This window comes from Cetorhinus maximus, chromosome 30 (genome assembly GCF_964194155.1).
Source record: "Cetorhinus maximus chromosome 30, sCetMax3.hap1.1, whole genome shotgun sequence".
Taxonomy (NCBI): domain Eukaryota; kingdom Metazoa; phylum Chordata; class Chondrichthyes; order Lamniformes; family Cetorhinidae; genus Cetorhinus; species Cetorhinus maximus.
In genome coordinates this window covers 18,052-37,260 of record NC_135908.1, presented here as the reverse complement: position 1 = coordinate 37,260, position 19,209 = coordinate 18,052, and the positions used below count along the sequence as shown (strand labels likewise).

General features: G+C 42.4%; 1 protein-coding gene across 1 annotated transcript in view; it reads right to left on the bottom strand.

The window, feature by feature from the left end:
* LOC144669923 (potassium/sodium hyperpolarization-activated cyclic nucleotide-gated channel 4-like) overlaps positions 1-18,261 on the bottom strand; it is a 317,118-nt gene extending 298,857 nt beyond the window's left edge. The window contains exon 1 of the mRNA XM_078532206.1: positions 17,588-18,261. Within this exon, the coding sequence (XP_078388332.1) occupies positions 17,588-18,261 (674 nt within the window). The remainder of the gene's footprint in view (positions 1-17,587) is intronic.
* Between the last annotated feature and the right edge of the window lie 948 nt (positions 18,262-19,209).

Below are 19,209 nucleotides of genomic sequence, written 5' to 3'. Positions count from 1 at the left end.
CTGACTTCCCAAAGCCTGTCCACCATCTACAAGGCACAAGTTAGGAGTGTGATGGAATACTCTCCACTTGCCTGGATGAGTGCAGCTCCCACAACACTCAAGAAGCTTAACACCATCCAGGACAAAGCGGCCCGCTTGATCGGCACCTCATCCACCACTTCCAACATCTACTCCCCGCACCGCCATCGTACAGTGGCAGTGTGTACCATCTACGAGATGCACTGCAGCAACTCACCAAGGCTCCTTTGACAGCATCTCCCAGACCCATGACCTCTACCACCTAGAAGGACAATGGCAGCAATGTATGGAAACACCACCACCTGGAAGTTCTCCTTCAAGCCACTCACCATCCTGACTTCGAAATATATCGCCGTTCCTTCACTGTCACTGGGTCAAAATCCTGCAACTTCCTCCTTAACAGCACTGTGGGTCTACCTACACCACATGGACTGCAGCGGTTCAAGAAAGCAGCTCACCACCTCTCAAGGGCAATTACAGATGGGCAATAAAAATGCCAGCCTAGTCAGCGATGCCCGTGCCCTTTGAAAGAACAATTTTTTAAAAATCATTGACAAAAGATCTAGAAGGGAGATGAGGAGAATTTTTTCACTCAGAGAGTTATCAAGGTCTGAAACGCCCAACCTGAAAAGTGGGTGGAAACTGATACCACAAATAATTGTAAACTGTACTGAGGATGAGGAACTCACAGGGCTATGGACATAACAGCACTGTGGGCGTATCTACACCAAATGGACTGCAGCGGTTCAAGAAGGCAGCTCACCACCACCATCTCAAAGGCAGCTAGGGCTGGGCAATAAATGCTGGCCCAGCCAGCAAAGCCCATATTCCGTGAATGAATATAAAAAATGTGGAACTAGGCATGACTGCCCTCCCAAAGAGCAGAGCTACGACAGGCCAAATGGCCTCCTCCCATTCCGTAGGTTTCTGTGATTCTAAGAATTCCTGTCCCTACAATATTGGGTAAGTAAAGGCGCATTGCCGGTTATAGGGACTCAGTGCTTAAGGGAGAAGGGAGGAAAAGAAAAATACTTTGGTTAAAATGCAAAAATGCAGCGACAGCATTAAGAATAAAATGGCCACTGCTGCCCTGGTGACAAATCTATGTCTGCTCCACAGAATTTGAACAGTTAAATTATGGGGACAGGTTGCATAAACTTGACTTGTATGCCCTTGAGTTTGGAAGATTGAGAGAGATCTAGTTAACATATTTAAAATAATTAAAGGAATCGATAGGATAGCTGTAGAGAAACTATTTCATCTGGGTGGAGCAAGAAGTCACAACCTTAATGTTAGAGGTGGGCTATTCAGGAGTGAAATCAGGAAGCACTTTTTCATGCAAAGAGAAATGGGAATCTGGAACTCTCTTCCCAGAAAGTTGTGGATGCTGGGAGTGAATTGAAAAATTCAAGACTAAGATTGATAGCCCTGTAAATATAACAAAGTCTCTATATAAATAAAGCACACACACCCCCGTTAATATAGCACACTCTCCTGTAAATACATCACCCTGCCGAAAATTCATCACTCTCCTTTAAATACATCAGACCCCCTGTAAATTTAGCACACTCTCCTGTAAATACATCACCCCTCCATTAATACGTTTCCCCCACTTTAAATACATTAGACCCCCTCAAAATATATCACACACCTGCTGTAAATATAGCACACCCTCCTGTAAATATATCACCCCCCCTTTAAATATATCAAACCTCCTCAAAATATATCACTTACCCCTGCAAATATGGCACACCCTCCTGTAAATATATCACCCCCCCTTTACATATATCAAACCTCCTCAAAATATATCACTTACCCCTGCAAATATGGCACACCCTCCTGTAAATATATCATCCCCCCTTTACATATATCAAACCTCCTCAAAATATATCACTTACCCCTGCAAATATAGCACACCCTCCTGTAAATACATCACCCCCCGTTAATACATCAGACCCCCTCAAAATATATCACACCCCTCCATAAATATAGCACACTCCCCTGTAAATACATCACCCCTCCCATAAATACATCACCCCCTTTAAATACATCACACCCCTCAAAATATATCACACACTCTCCTGTAAATATATCACCCTCCCCTTTAAATACATCAGACCCCCTCAAAATATATCTCACACTCCCTGTAAATATAGCACCCTTCACTGTAAGTACAGCAGTCCCGGTAAATACAGCAACACCACCTCCTCCAGAATTAAAACGATAGACTGCCCCAAGAATTCAGCACCTGACCCAAAATTACAGCAGACACTACAAAAAAATCAGCCAGAAAATGCAACGGACACACCACAAAAAATACACACAGCCCTTTTTCCCCTTCAAAATGCAGCATGCTTCCAAAAATGAACATGCCATCCTGTAAATATAGCACACTCTCCTGTAAATATCATCACTCTGCCATGTAAAAATATCACACTGCCCTGTAAGTACAGCAATTCCTGTAAATACAGCACACACCTTCAAATTTTATCACATGAGAGCACCCCCCCCACCCCCGCCCCGCCCCCAAAAATACAGCACCATCCTGTAAAAAAACACACCATCCTGTCAATAAAGCGCACTTCCCTGTAAGTACAGCAGATCCGGCAAATACGGAAACCCCTCCCCCCTCTCCCCCCCAAAATAAGACAGCAAGCTGCCCCAAAAATTCAGCACACCTCCAAAAACACAGCACACCATCCTGTAAGTACAGCACACACCCTGTAAATTCACCCCATGCTGTTTAAAGCATTATGCATGACTAAAACATCAACCAAGTGAACGGCTGAGCGCATCTGAACATTGCAAAATGAAGTTGTTAAATAACAGAGGACAGGAAAAAATAATGAGTTTGTTTTGAGTACCAAAAGCATTAACCAGACACTGTGATTTCAACTGGAGGTATTGGAGGTCTTACAGACTGGAATTGTCAATCTGAGGCAGGTTGGTCCTGGAATAATGAGAGATTTGCCTGTATGCAGAGTCAGTCAAAGAGACTCATGAGTAAGGGATTCCCCTGGGTTTAGCTCTTATCGAATGATCTTTATTCATAAAGCCATAGAACATATTTTGCTGCACTCAAACTAAAGACTACAAGGAAAAGGCATTATGCTTTTCAGATGACTGAAAAAATTTAAGCGGTATTTTTTCCCATAACTTATTCATCAGGATTCAGTTCTGATGAATGGCCCTATTCCTATATTAACATTGTTAACTGTTCATCCCCTTATAGGTATTGGCTATCCTGCTGTATATTTTTAAAATGTCTTTTCATATTGTGGACTCCCAGAATTTGTGATTTGCTTTCCTTCTCGTCTCCATTAATGAATCTCATTTTGCCCTTGGTAAGCAGGGGGCGGGGCCCAGTCGCCGACGGCAAAATGACGCGGGATGATGTCGGGGAGAACCCCCAACATCATCCCGCCCCAGTTAAATTTTTAGGAAGGCGGGAGGACAGCGAAATCAGCTGCCTGCCCGCTGACCTGTCAATGGTCAACTGAGGCCATTGACGAGGGTCATTAAAACAATTAAAGGACCTGCCCGTCCAACCTTAAGGTTGTCGGGTCGGCCAGGAGCGCCGGCGGGGAATAGAAAAAACATCAAACCTCATCCACCGGCGGGATGAGGTTTCATGTAGGGTTTTAAAAAGTTTATTAAAGTTTTAGTGAAATTTATTAACATGTCCCATCTCGTGTGACATTATCATGAGGGGGACATGTTAAGGATTTTATTATTTTTCTATTTTTAAAGTTTATACAGCTGTCAGTGATCTCCCTGAGGCTGCACTTAGCCGCTCTTTCGTGCGCATGTGTGAAATTGCGCACTCTCGCAGTTGGGGAATTCCCCCCCCGCCCGCACAGGAAGCGCATTGTGCTTCCCGGCGGACATCATGCTGGGTGGGCCTTAATTGGCCCGCCCACTTAAAATGGCGGTGAGGCCCGCTTCTCTGGCAGGGATCAGCTCCCTGCCCGCCGGAGATTGGGTCAGGCCTGCTCGCCCGACAGGCAGAAAATTCTGCCCTATATTTGGGTTGGTATCATTACAGCTACCCAAAAATGAGACTAAATGAACTAAAATATGAATTGATGCAATTCATAAGCTTATACCAATGGGAATAATACAAGCAAAATCCAAACTGAACTTGGCGCAGGCAAAACTAAAGACAATATACGCATACACCATGGACTGACAATTACAAGATGAAAGCAGACAATCTTGGACAGGGGAGGAGCAATTACAAAAATTAAAAAAGCCACATTTATACAGAGACTTTCATGATCTCAAGACATCCCAAAGGACTTTACAGCCAGTGTGTTACTTAAGAACTATATTCATTATCGTAACTTAGCGAATGAGAGAGTCAATTTGCACACAGCATGTCCCCACAAGCAGCAATGTGATATTGACCAGATAATCGGTTTTATTCACTGCGCCCATTTTGTAGTCTGTTTATATCAACTTCAAAAATATTTGAGACTGTGCCATGCTCATTTACACCATTCTCCATGACTCAGCAAGTGTTGAAAGGTTGTCATTATTGCTTAGGGACAAGTGCAGTTTTCTGTGTGACTGGCAAGTCAGCTGCTTTTGCCAGCTTGAGACCCTTGCATGCTGCTCCTGGTTCCTTTACTGCTGCTCTTTAATTTTAACCTGTCCCAAACAAAACTGGAGAGTTGAGAGTTATGTTGATTCCCACTTTGAGCTAGAATGCTAAACTTAAGTTACAGACCCTAAAATTGGACAGAAAATAAATACTCCACCTCTGATTCTGGTTACCAGAATATTTCAATTGTAATATTCAAATTGCTTTTTTTTCTTTTACATTTCGTTTCCTGTTCGCAACATAATCATATCATATTTCAAATCGTGCTTCAAAAGTGGCAGAAGAATGCTGTATTTTTTATTGAAAACTATTTTTAATGGATTTTTTTGCCTTAATTTTCTGTGATTTTCGCTGGATAAAGCATATCTGACTTTTTAAAAAATGATTGAAGTCTTTGTGTTAGGAACTCTTTGCCCTGTGGCTGCATGCCAATTTCATGTTGTTTGGTTCGGAGTAGATAACCCATTTTGTCTAATTGAAAATGTTACTCGCCTCCCTCCTGAGGTGATGCAAAATGCAGTCTTCACTTCCAGCAGGTGTCAAGACCTATTGCAAGGTGGAAGTTGTGAAAAGCACTCGAATGATACCGATTTGATGGACTATTAATGAGGGGTTTGTTAGTGTATTTGTTTGTTAAGGATAATCATCAGTGGGTCTACATTTATAAAGACCATAATTCATGGCCTGTCTCATGGTATAAAGTCTTTGTGTGATGCCTAGCTTTTTCCCAGTGTGTGAATAGAATCTGTGGGCGATATCTCTTGCTGTGATCACCGTTATTATGAAGAACGTGCTGAAACGAGGTGCAAAGACCTCTGACATTTCTCTTCTGCTTGCTCATAGTTCAGGTAAATTTGGTTATTGTGCTCAATGAGTATGATTTTCCTCTTTGCATGTTATTCTGCCCATTAGTAAATTTTAGCAGGTTGCTGTGGCCTATGCTCATTGCTCTCTAGGAGCTTATTTTGTATTCTGAAAGGACAGGAACATAGGTGAGCATGGCACATGTTCTGTTGTGAGTGATATCCCATGATTAGGGGCTTAAGAAGGAGCTATTTGCTAAACTGGACATGCTGACCCATACCAAGCCATTAGTAAAGACTCATAAGAAAATTGGTATCCTCATGAAAACTACAGACTGCAAATCACAAGGAAAGGACTTGGGCAAGGTCCAAACTGGAAATGTGCTCCATTTAGTTGATCAGCACCCTTTTCCTGAACTGCTGTCATAACAGTAAAACAGTATTTAATCTTTGGTTGCATTGCTAACAGACACAAAACAAAAATATACTTTTCACTTCCTCTAACCATCGATCTATATGACTTCAAATTAATATCATGGTGTAAAAGAAATTGCTTAAAAATGCCAAGACCGTTTCCCTCCGTCATAATTTCAACAGGACCCCAAAGTATTTTATTCTTTCATGGGATGTGGGCCTTGCTAGCAAGGCCAGTATTTGTTTCCTAGGCCATTTCAGAGGGCAGTTAAGAGTCAACCACATTGCTGTGGGTCTAGAGTCACATGTAGGCCAGACCAGGTAAGGATGGCAGATTTCTCTTGCTGAAGGCAAGAGGCCATTAGTGAATCAGATGGGTTTTTATAACAATTGATGATAGTTACAAAGTAACTATTATTGATTACAATTCCAGATTTTATTAATCGAATTTAAGTTCCACCAGCTGCCATGGTGGGATTTGAACCTACATTCCCTAGGCCTCTGAATTATTAGTCCAATGATAGAGCCACTACACCATCTCCACAAGCCAACAACTGCAGCATCATTTTTATATCACAGTCGAACCCAGCAGAATGCATGGTCTGATTATCTGAAACTTATTCCTTTTCAAGCCAATGCTTTGCATTAGTCTACTGTATGCAAACAGACATTTATACTTCAGCTAAATGTTTTTGATGCCTATTTGAATGTTAAGTGGGTGGATAATAGTGGTAAGGAATAAAGATATATTACAGATCTCATGTTGTTATCACCTGTGGTAGGAACTTTCTGCATCTTTCTGCTCACAATGATTATTCATTAAAGAATGAACGCACTTGGCAAATGGGAAAAATGTAGTCCCTAACTGAAGAGAAATTTATGTGCAAATATTTACATCTCATTTTCATTTGGCTAGGTGCAGTATTACTGCATGCGCTACATATTATTCAGGTATGGTAGCATAGTAGTTATGTTATGTGACTTATAATCCAGAGGCCTGAACTAATGACTTGGAGACATGGGTTCAAATCTACTAAGGCAGCTGGGGAACTTAAATACAATTAAGAAATAAATCTTTAATAAAAAGTTAGTAATGATGGCCATGAAATGACTGGATTGTCATAAAACCAATCTGGTTCACTAATCTTCTTCAGGAAATGAAATTTGCCATACTTACCCAGTCTGACCTATATTTAACTCCAGATCTACAGCAATGTTGTTGATTCTTAACTGCACACTGAAATGGCCTTTTGGGCCACTCTGTTGAATTCAAGGAGCCAGCTCATCACCACCTTCTCAGGATCAATTAGGGATGGGTAGTAAATGCTGACCTTATCAGTGACACCCACATCCCATGAATGAATAAAAGAGCTTGTATTTGGTACATAGTAACATAAATAGCCCAATATGATATAAATTGAAGAGTGCATGGAGGTCAGAGAAACAAGACAGAAATTAAATGTTGTTATTCTCAAAAGGTAAGGAATTCCTAGTAAGAATACATGCAGAATATCAAGGCTGAATGACAATCTCACAACTCACCAACAGCCATCTATTATCCTATGTGCTGGTGACTACTACACCTTAAAACGCTGTTATTCATTGTATTGGAAAACTATTTTTATGCATCATTGCTCTTGTTAAAATACAAGCAGGAGAGACAGAATGGGGAAAAGAGATGAGATGTTAAGCTGAGAAATTGTGGTAATTGAAGGCCACAGGAAACATTTAGCATAGTTAGAATGCTTTAAAGTATTTAGATATAAAGTGGAGTTAAAATAAAGGCTATGTTTGAGGGAAGGTAAGCTGAAGCAAAGTGAAGTGGTGGTCGAGCAGAGAATAACTGGTGTCAACAAGTAAAAGTGATTGTACTGATATTTCAAGTTTTTTTTTGATATTGATAGTATGTTGTTAATATTGCAGGAACACATCTATTTTAACATTTGAGTAGACTTGATCTTGCAAGGTTAATATTTATTTCAACAGCAGAATGTGTGAAATAGGAAACATGCTTCACCCAGAGAGACTGAATTTAATCATAAGCAATTTAAGATTTAACACTAAACAGAGAGTATTTCAATTTTCTTCAGAATAAACAAAACCACTGGCTCACAGTTCTTTTGTATTCTGTAATATTAATAGTTTAAGAAACAACAGTTGTAGAAAGTAAATTAAGAGATTAAACTGCATCTTATTTTTCATTTTAGCAATGGAAATCATAATGGGGAGTTTGTAAAACATAAGTATTTAGGACAAACATTGGTATCTCCCTGGTATGTAAAGCTGAGAGAAATATCACGTTAATGTTTGCAGAGAAATAGCATTGCACAACCTCTACAATAATACATGCTCCCATAGATGGCTTTATTAGCTTTAATGCCCATCAGCTTTCACATCAGGAATTCTGCTCTAAGCAAATTAATTATGTATCAGGAAGTCAACTCATTAGTTGCAAATAAAATATTAATTGTCTTATTGTTAACTTTTGTAAACAAGAATTTGCATAACCTGTGCATCCATTCCTATGAGTGTATGGGTGTAAATTAAAACATTTAGAAGGGAATTCTTAACAAGGAGAATTGAGTCCTAACATATAGGTGTGGCCCCTTTTTCCTGAAGTTCCCACAATGGCACAGTTAAATGGGAAACTGTACATTGATTCACTGAATTGTGTTTTTTCCTCATTAATTTGCACAATTGTGGAAGATAAAGTTTTACTGCAGCTATACAGGGCTGTGGCGAGACCACATCTGGAGTCCTATACACAGTTTTGGTCTCCTTATTTGAAAAATTATATAATTACATTAGAAGCAGCTCAGAGAAGGTTCACTTGATTCATTCCTGGGATGAAGGGCTTATCTTATGAGGAAAGGTTGACCAGGTTGGGTCTATACCCATTGTGTTTAAGATCATGAGGGGACTTTCTTGGGTGGATACCAGGTGGATATTTCCTTTCATGGGCAAGGCTAGAAATAGGGAACACAATTAAGACAAAGATAAGGAGAATTTTCAATGGGCCGTTAGTCTGTGGGATTCTCTTCCTCAGAATGCAGTGGAGGCTGGGTTATTGAACTTATTCAAGGCTGAGTTATATGGATTTTTGATAAAAAGGGAGCCAAGAGGGGGCAGACTGGAAATTGGAGTTCAGACCACAACCAGATCAATCATGATCTTATCGAATGGCGGAGCAGGCTCAAAGGACCGAATGGCCTACTCCTGTTTCTAAGTCCTATCTTCTTATGTTCCTTTATTCCTATGTAAGATGGAGGTGAAACCCTCCTCAATGAGGAAGAAAGTAGACTCTCTGGTCATTTGTAAGTACCTCCTGACAGTCAGAATTGAGTCCTTTTGATTACTGCTCCTATCTCAAAGTGCTGCAGGGCACAAAAGAAAAGTCTTGCAGGTAGAATAGATGCACAGGAAATAATCTGAGCACTGCAGGAAAATGTATTCAGTGATTAGGAAACTGTTATATGAGTTCTTATCTGCAGACAGGTCAGCTTCCATATGTAAGCAAGAGTCACCCAGCTCTAGCTCTCCACCAACTCACTCAGCCCTCCACTGGCCCTGTGTTCTCAGTCTCCTTGGCTGACATCCAGTCTGGTGTGAGCCACAATTTCTCCCAGCTAAACACTGGGAAGGCTAAGGCTATTGTCATTACCTCCCTGCTGCGAACTCTGAACCCTTGCCACCAATTCCATCGCCTTCCCTCTTGCCACCAATTCCATCGCCTTCCCTGTCCATTTGCAATCTTAGCGTCATACTCGATCCTGAGGTGAACGTGTGACCCCCTAGCCTCCCTATCACAAAATGCCCCACTTTCCATATCCGCAACATGAGTCTCTTCTGCCTATCTTCTGCTGAAGACCTTGTCAATGCATTTGTCAGCTACAAATGTGACTATTGCAAAGCTCTCCTGACCAGCCTTCTATCCTTCCCTTTCTGCACACTTCAGCTTGTCTAAAACTCTGATGTACAATGCAAAAAATAATTCAACAAGTATTTGTGCCAACCACATGACAAATGCTCGATTTGCACTGGGCCAGATGCCTAGAAAGCCCTGGCACTGTCCCTGGCAATGAAGACAAAAGAACCATTGCGGTCAACCCTAGAGGTCACCAGCAGAATTCTCACCATAGCTCTCCATGATACCATCTCAGGAAAGGAATAACTGATCAAGTATCCAAGAAAGTGAGGATAAAATAACCAACAAAACAGAGAGCAGAGGATAGCAATGATGGTGCAGGAAACAATGTCTGAACTACATTTACAAAATCCAATCACCATTTTCATACCTTCTTAACTGTATTTATTGTCACCATGGATTTCCATTGGTTTAATAATATGCTGTGGCTGGGGAAGCAACATCTCTGTTAGCGATTAGGAAACACAATGTGAGAGCTACGTATACACAAACGCCATCAATCTAACTTTCCACATCAACAAAAAACATCTATTTGATAAGTTATCAATCATGGTGTGTTATTTGTTCAATGTGACAAGTTATACCCTAAGGTCCACATTCTCAGTTGCCTCACTGCCACAGGTCATAGACTACAAACGAACTAAAGCACCATCATAATGCCATAACTTTACAATTCTAATAAATGACATTTCTGTCAGTCGGCACTGTTACAGCTGGGGTTTTGCAATGAACAAAGCGGAATGAATTTATGTTGTTCATAACTGTTGCAGAGAATGGCCCCACATTGCCCTTTGTATTCTAAAACAGACACCAGAGGTTGCTGAACTGTCAATTTAAAGCACAGATGGCAGCTTTGAGAAGATAAAATTTGAAGGGTATACTAAGGGAAGAAAGCATCTGATTGCCAACTAGTGGACGTTTCTGTGTCCCTCAGTAATGATTCCTGTCTGTGTATAAACAATACGGATTCCTCGTGATAGCAGTTTATATGTTTATACCTGGATTAGCAGGAAGCAGGCTCATTCTTAAGGTTTCCCAGGATCAAGTCCCCAATTTCAGGCATAACGTTGAGGGGGAAGACTAACCCTGGGAAATTCTTCCAAGCCCGTTATTCAGAGTTTTAGAGGGGCAGTGACATTTTCCCTCACTGCCGAGTGGTAGCCCCACAGTACAGGAAAACCTGAAGTGGGAAAACCTGGGCAAAAAACGCAATTAACAGACCTGAGAACTTTATTTCCATTTTTGAGTTATTACTTTAGGAAAAGGGAATGCCAGTGAGCACAACGATAAGAGAGGCAGCAAAAGCTGAATCCATTGCATTTTCCTGTTACAAGAATGAGAATAAGTAAAACCTACATTGACTGATTTCCTGTAAATATATGCTTTGTGTTGTACTTTTCTCTTTAAATATTCTACCACTGAAAACTGGGGAAGTTATTTTTTATATTTTAATATGCTCATATAAATATCGCATACTTTGGAAAATACTTGGTGATAATATATATTTAAACTGCATGAATTAGTTGCACTATTGTTAAAAGACTCAATGTATTTCAACATTTCAAGTATCTCCAGCCTTATAAGGTGTAGCCACTGGTTAAAATAATATGAGTTGCTGGAGCCTTGGAGAGCGAGACAGTCAAAGGTTTGACCTTGGTGTGTACTGACCTGGCTGATCTCGGCCAGAGTGATAGTAGCAGGGCTATAATTGTCTCCAGTACCTCTTGGTCAACAAGGGGCAAGTTGACCAGGGCTCCTATTTCTGAGCCTCATCCAGAGGCGATGTGGCAAGGACAGGATTGAGCTTGTCACCACAGTCCCCATGATTGAGACTCACCACTAAAACATGTTAGTCTACTTTGTCATCTATGGCTCAGTCAGTAGTACTTTAGCCTCTGAATCACAAGATTCCAGGTTCAAGACCCACTCCAGGGCTTGAATGCAAAAAAACCTCAAGGCTGTCACTCCAGTGCAGTACTGTGGGAGCACTACACTGTTGGAGGTACCGTCTCTCAGGTGAGGAAATAAAGGCTCTATTTGCCTGTTGGGTGGATATAAAAGATCCCATTGCATTACTTCAAAGAAGAGCAGGGAATTTGCCCTGGTCAATATTTACTCCTCAATAAACATCACAAAAAACAGACTATCTGGACAATGTCACAAACAGCAATCTGGCCATTATCACATTGCTGTTTGTGAGAATTTGCTGAGTGCAATTTGACTGCCATGTTTCCTCCATGACAACAGTGACTACACTTTGAAAAGTGTCTCATTAGCTGGGAAGTGCTTTGAGACATCCGGTGTGTGCATGAAAAGAATGACATAAATGCAAGCATTTCTTCCTCTTTATATGAATAATTGCCACTTGGGATGTTCTACTGGAGAATGACTGGTGCCTATGGAACTTTACCCCAGCAAGGAATCAACACATTCAGGGTGGGAAGGGAGAGAATTGATGATAAAGTAAATAAATCTGCTGACAGAAATATCATTCTCGGAATAAAGTTAAAAACCTGAATAGAACTAAAGACCCCTCACTATTTTGTTAATTGATGTTGTTCCGTCACTTATTATTTGGTGTTCATTTTACTCTGTAATTATCTACATAAATATTTTAATGAGTTATTTTGTTTTTAAATTTAAAAAAAACTGTATTCAATTCAACATTGGCATCATCAGATTGACAAACCGTGACACCAACAACACATACAATATTCCAAGTCTAGCATCTCCACGTTTGCGGCTAGCATTTAAAATGTTTCATTCTGACCCAGATGTGCTTAGGTCCCTCCCCATTCTGAAAACATGTTTTAAATTGAATTCCTGAATTGACTTGCTGATTGGGACCCTCTTTCCACTCATCCTCAGGAGAGGATTTTCATCCCAAATCCTGCACTCTAATAGTCTTCCCCATCTCATTCCACAGCTGAGAACAGACCAACTGGACATTGTGGATAAGTATCATCGATCCCAGATTTGGAGACAGGAACTCTTGGGCATTTCACATCATAAAATCTCCACAGATTCTTATTCTGAAGGTGTTTCAACTAGTTATTTTATGATCTATCACCTTCTTCCTGTGGCTTCTCCCATGTTACTTGGGGTCACCACAATGTTGGTTGCTCATCCTTCTCCACCTCCTTCTGTCAGTCACCCATTGCAGTCCTGTTGCATTTAAGTCTCTTGCTAATGATCTTTCCATTTGGTCTTACGCTTTCCTCTTCTACTGCCCGGCACTCACACCTCCATGACTTGTCTCACCACATTTCCTCTCTCTGCCCCTCTCCACAACAGATGACCATACTATTTGATGATGTTTGTCTTTTTTTTTTGCTCATGAAATTTATTGTTACATACCATATCCCCTCTAAGCCCAACTGGTGATCCTATACCAGGCCTATTCTAATACTGCTGTTTCCCACCTTAAGAGCAGTGGTCTAAAGTGGATCTCCTGCTTATTTTACCTTCTTCCCTATGGCAATGTATTTCTCCTTTCACGTGACCCTTCACTATGTTGAGATCTGGAAATTACCATGTTGGAATCATGAACCTCAATTAATGTCCTACCCTTACCTGTTGCCATGTCACCCAAACATAGAAAAATAATTGACATTTATATAGTGCATTGCATAATTGTAGGATGTCCCAAAATCTTTTACAGCCAATTAAGTACTTTTTGAATCGTTCTCACTGTTGAGACACAGCAGCAGCCAATTTGAGCACAGTAAAATCCCACAAAAAGCAATGAGATAATGGCCAGGTAATCTTTTTATTCCAATGATGTTGGTTCAAGAATAAATATGGACCAGACCAATGAGAGAGCTCTCCTATAATAAAAGCTAAATACTGCGGATGCTGGAAATCTGAAACAAAAACAAAAATAGCTGGAAAAACTCAACAGGTCTGACAGCATTTGCGGAGAGGGACACATTTAACGTTTCGAGTCCATATGACTCTTCATCAGAACTAAGGCAATATAGAAATGAGGTGAAATATAAGCTGGTTGAGGGGGGTGGGACAGGTAGAGCTGGATAGAGGGCCAGTGGAGGCAAAGAAGAGATTGCCAAAGATGTTGTAGACAAAAGGACAAAGGAATGTTGGTGGTGGTGATATTAGCTGAGGAATGTGCGAATGGTGACATTAAGGGTAGAAACCAGAACGAGCAAGTGACAGTTGGCCCTAGTGGGGGTGGGGTGGGGGGAAGGGATCAAAATAGTGGAGATAAAACAATGGATGGAAATAAATTTTAAAATAATGGAAATAGGTGGGAAAAGAATAATATATCTTAAAATAAATTATAAATTATTGGAAAAAGGGGGATGGGAAAGGGGGTGGGGATGGAGGAGAGAGTTCATGATCTAAAGTTGTTGAACTCAATATTCAGTCCGGAAGGCTGTAAAGTGCCTAGTCGGAAGATGAGGTGCTGTTCCTCCAGTTTGCGTTGAGCTTCACTGGAACAATGCAGCAGGCCAAGGACGGACGTGTGGGCATGAGAGCAGGGTGGAGTGTTGAAATGGCAAGCGACAGGGAGGTCTGGGTCATGCTGCTGCTCTGCAAAAAGCCCCGTGGGGTTTGTTGCATTCACCTTAGAGAGCGGACAGCGTCTCATTTTAGCGTGTCATCCGCAAGTGGGCACATCAGGCAGTGCAGCACTCCCTCGGTACGGCACTGTGTGTGCACAGGGCTTGCCTTTTGATTTTGATCGTTAAATTATACTAGATGTATTACCGAAGCCTTTCCATTCACATGCTCAAGACGAGTGAAGCAAAAGTGCCTCTCACTTACATCAATGAAACGGCGGTGCTTCCCACATGCTACACCCTGCAGTTTATTAAACATGAAGAGGAGGTGATGAAATGTATCACATTCAAATTGTCTATGACTCATTAAGCCACAGCCTAGCTTTACAATCAATGTTGTTCAGAACATTTAATGTTTAATCAGCTGGGACAAAGCGTGGCTGAAAGAATAATAGATTTTTACACTGAGCTGTCACAACATGTTCCCAAGCTACATCCTCAACTGCTTGCACACTTTAACATCCAGCATGATTTAAACTTTCGAAAGCCATTAACTGTGTTTGTAATAACTTAAAGCTTAATCAGATTTAAATTGTGACATCTCCGGTACCAGGTTACGCAAATACAGCAAGGTAGACTATGAATCTGCGGAAACAGAAATTTCATTTATCGTAAGTTCATACTTAATATATTTATAGGATATTACTGACGTTCTCATTATTCCAGGTATTACTGCTTATTATTGAATTAAAACAGGAGTCATTCCTTTACAAAAGCAAAATACTGCGGATGCTGGAAATCCGAAACAAAAACAGAAAATGCTGGAAAAGCTCAGCAGGTCTAACAGCGTCTGTGGAGAGAAAAACAGTTAACGTTTCGAGTCCGTATGACTCTTAAGAGCTCACAATGTTAACTTTGTTTTTCTCTCCACAGATGCTGTTACACCTGCTGAGTTTTTCCAGCATTTTCTGACATTCCTTTATGCTGCACAATGGGAACTAACCATTACTTTACAAAAATCGATCAAGGATAGCCCATAGCCGGCTATACTGATACTATGAATATCTCCACTAGCGATGTTGACAGAGGTAATCGCTAATCACATGCGTGACGAAGTCAACAGTGGGTAATTTAGCCAGCCTCACGAGCAATATTCATTACGACTTTTTCGCCTTGCAATTGAATTATTTTAATACGTATTTCTTTTGTTGCATTTTCCCTATCAGGTGCCAGCGGAAATCTGATCGCATTACTTGCTGTTAGTTGGTTAGTGTTAAGCATTGGTATTGCACCGTGTATTTGACATAGCCAGTTTGTAAAGGAGATACTTAGCAATTATGTGTTTAAAGAGATGGAAATTAAAGAGAATAGTTAACAAATGGGTCATTGACCTAACAGGCACGTTAATTCCATCTGAAAGCTTTGGGTTGGTGTGCGAATATGACACGGTGTCATCTTCTGGAGTTCAGAGTATAGAATAATGGGATCGATCTCAAGGATAGAATCTCATCCCAGGGTGCAGTTGACGGTTGTAAATTATTGCTAATTTGCTTTATCATGCCACCTGAACACATGGACAAGGTTATATTCTTGTGATCGCTGCTAAGCACCTATCTGTTAAAAAAAAGCACGATGCAGACATTGCCATTGGTCGTGCAGACAGTGTCAAGGTGCCCCGGTGGTCGGGAGATGCCCTTGAACATTGGTTTATGTCGAAGATGCAAAGTAATCAGGGTCTGTAATGTAATCAATGCAAGTTTCTGTGGTGATAATCAACAGGTAATTGCAAGAAACACATGTATCTGTGCATATTATAATATATGACAAGACAGGCAGGTAGGACTAAGCATGGTTCCCCCTTGCTAAAGTTCTACCGGGCTAAGCTTTTAGAGACCTTAAGATCGACAAGAGAGCCAAATAACTTCGCCAGGTTTAAACCCGCGATTTCTCCCCATCCTCATCTTTCATTTTTTTAAATTTTAGAATGCTAATTTAGTATTATCGCGGAATGGATCGGACTGATGGTACCCAAGTGTGGGGCGCACCTCTTCAATCCGCCTGTTCCAAAGGAAATCAGCAGCGATTGCGCTATTTGCGAAAATGACCTCGGTTCTAATGAGTTTGTTGCAGTGCGCTATGTATTCCATTCCGAGGGTGCTTGATTCCGGAGCAGTCGGGACTGAGCCGGAGATGCAGGAATGAGCGATAACTTTCAGAACCGAGGACAGCAGCCGCCCAACCAACATAACTTTAGTTGCCTTGATGCAATGGACAGAAGAGCTACAGTTTCATGTCCTGCATCACTGACCTCGAGGCTTTTAGAATCCTCTTCTCCACCCCACCCCCCACCCTCCCCCCTCCATCCCCCCACCCAACTTTGGTTTCCAACACACATTTAGCATTAAGTGTTATCAGCAATGACTGTCGGATGAGCTTGTCCAAGCCCTAGCTAGCTGCCACCTCTTGGAATGTGTAGCCGGATTGCACAGCCCTAATGGAACCACATCTCCCTGCTTTCCCTCATCTCTCACCGCACAGGATTACCCTGGGATTCGCTTCTGGGCGAATGGGAATACGAGAGACGTGATTACAGAAGCAACATAAATGCTTAGTAAATAATTAAACTAAACTGCAACGAGATATGGTAGTCGATCTATGTATATAGACATACATGGGTCGAAAACTAAAATCCTTCATGGGAGTGGGGTGGGGGATGGGGGCGTGTTAAATAGAAAACCAAAAACTATTGCAATATTGATATTTACTGAATTCTGACACACTTCAAAGGTCCGCAAGCTATCAAAACAAGCCGCGCTCATTACAATAGAACTTAGTTATGACTTGCCGGCAGATTGAAAAGTGCAATTCACATGTTTGTGGGTCCAGAGAGATGGGCAGATATGTACTTGTCTAATTATGTGCAGTGCATCACTCACAGCACATACATAAACCACAGCTTTAATAACATCGAATCAGACATATTAAATCTTACCTAGCCCTTATGTAAAACCTTAGACTGAGTACTTACTTTGGAAATCGATACAATAAAACTTCTAAAATGACATTGACAGGGAGTTATTTCAAATCATTTCATCGCGTCAGCAGTAAACTCCCCTATTGCAAACTTTCTCTCAGTCGCCTGTATTGTATCGGGATATTGTGTTGCTCTCTGGAACTTGAGGGGTAAATTGTTTCCCAAAGACATTTTGAGCGGGGTGGATTGTCGCTTACTGAAATGCAGAGAAACATGAACTTAAAAGTGATTTAAGGCAGAGATAATTAGCAGTGCAGTGAGAAACAGTACCTGAAGTCACTGTAAGGATGGACTATCCAAAAACCAGCCGACTTGACGCGCTCCTGCTCCCTCTCCACAGCCTTTTGGCTCCCAAACATCCTTAGGGAAAATTTGTTAACTCCCGGCTGGAGCATGGCTCCAAACTGTCTCTGCATGAAGCCTGTTTGACTGACCCGCAGATCGTCGTCCAAGAATATCTGGTCGGCGCCGTCCACTTTGAGGAAAGCCAGGTTGGGCTCCTGATCAATTGCTGCCTCCTGTTTGGTGTCTGCTTCGCAGCTCTGGTCAGACGCCGAGCCTTCGCTGCCGGGGTTCGTGTCCTCGCTCGGGGTGGACTCCCCTTCCCCGATGAGGCGTTTCTCCTCCGCCACATCGGGGTCCTGGAGGTGCCTGCTCGCAACCGAGGACAGGCTCCCTCGGAACCGGCGGCAGTCCCCATTCGTGCTGGTCTTAACAGTCCTGCTGACATCTGTTTCCATGATGCTGCCCTCTCCCGCCTTGATGTCTCCCGGCCCCCGTGCGCCCACCCCAGAGGGCGAGGGAAGGGGTCTCAGTTTAATGCTCCTTCTGCCCGACTCCTTCTCGCCGCCGTCTTCCTCCTCGTCCATGATCCCAGCTTTGGCCCCGATCTGCTGGGGCAGGCTGTAGAGCCTCTTCCGCATCGAGGGGGGCAGCTTGTCCATGCTCCCTCGGATCGGAGCCCCAAACTTCTCCCTCTCTTCCAGCATCCAGTGCTGTGCGTGTGCGTTGCAAAATGGGCAAGTGTCACGGGCATCTCAGCCACGGGATCTCGATTACATGGCACATCTCACCCCTAGACACGGTGATGCATCGAGCCAACAAAATCATCTGCCCCCCACCCCCCACCCCACCCCACTCCCACCCCTCCCCTCCTGTCCCTTAATGGCACGAGCAATCTTGATGCTTTGTACCCCCCCCCCCACCCCTAACCACCCCCACCCACCCCAACACCACTACTTATTAAGTTGAGAGGCAAGGGGTGAGTCTGGAACCAACAGCAGTGCGAGTCCCGCGTGGAATTAAAGCCAAAAACAACAACAACAAAAGGAATTGAACACAACAGAGAGGAGAAATCAGGAGACGATCATCCTTTAGGTACAAAGCGGGTGGTCGGTGTCCCTGAACGACTGCGGGGAGCAGCCTAGACTTCAACCCGTTTCCACTGCTGGATTCGGTTGGAGAATAAGAGCCTCCTTTGCAATCGAGGCAGCTGGCTGCACACTTTCTCACACGCAGGGCTGATCACTGAATAAGGAAACACGACCCATTAGGTTGCCATAGGAGCTACCCCTTGATGTATGTGTGTGTGTGGCTCTCTCCTCCTCCCCTCTCCACCACCTGTGTTTTAAACTGGGATTGCACCGTTCGACGGGGTGAAGCAGTTTTTCTTTGCAAAAGCTCAGGGACACAGCTTGGCAGCACCACCTCCAACAACTGCACAGTTGTTCCCAACTTGGGGGGCCACGACGGGCAATGGAAGCGTTTTTTTGAAAAAAAAAACAAATCTCTGTCAGCACTGGTCCGTTCCCGCCGCCTCGGCTGCAATTGCTAAACCAGCTAAAACACTTTGTAATAAAAGTACAAGAGAGAGATTCGAAGCCCAGGAGCTG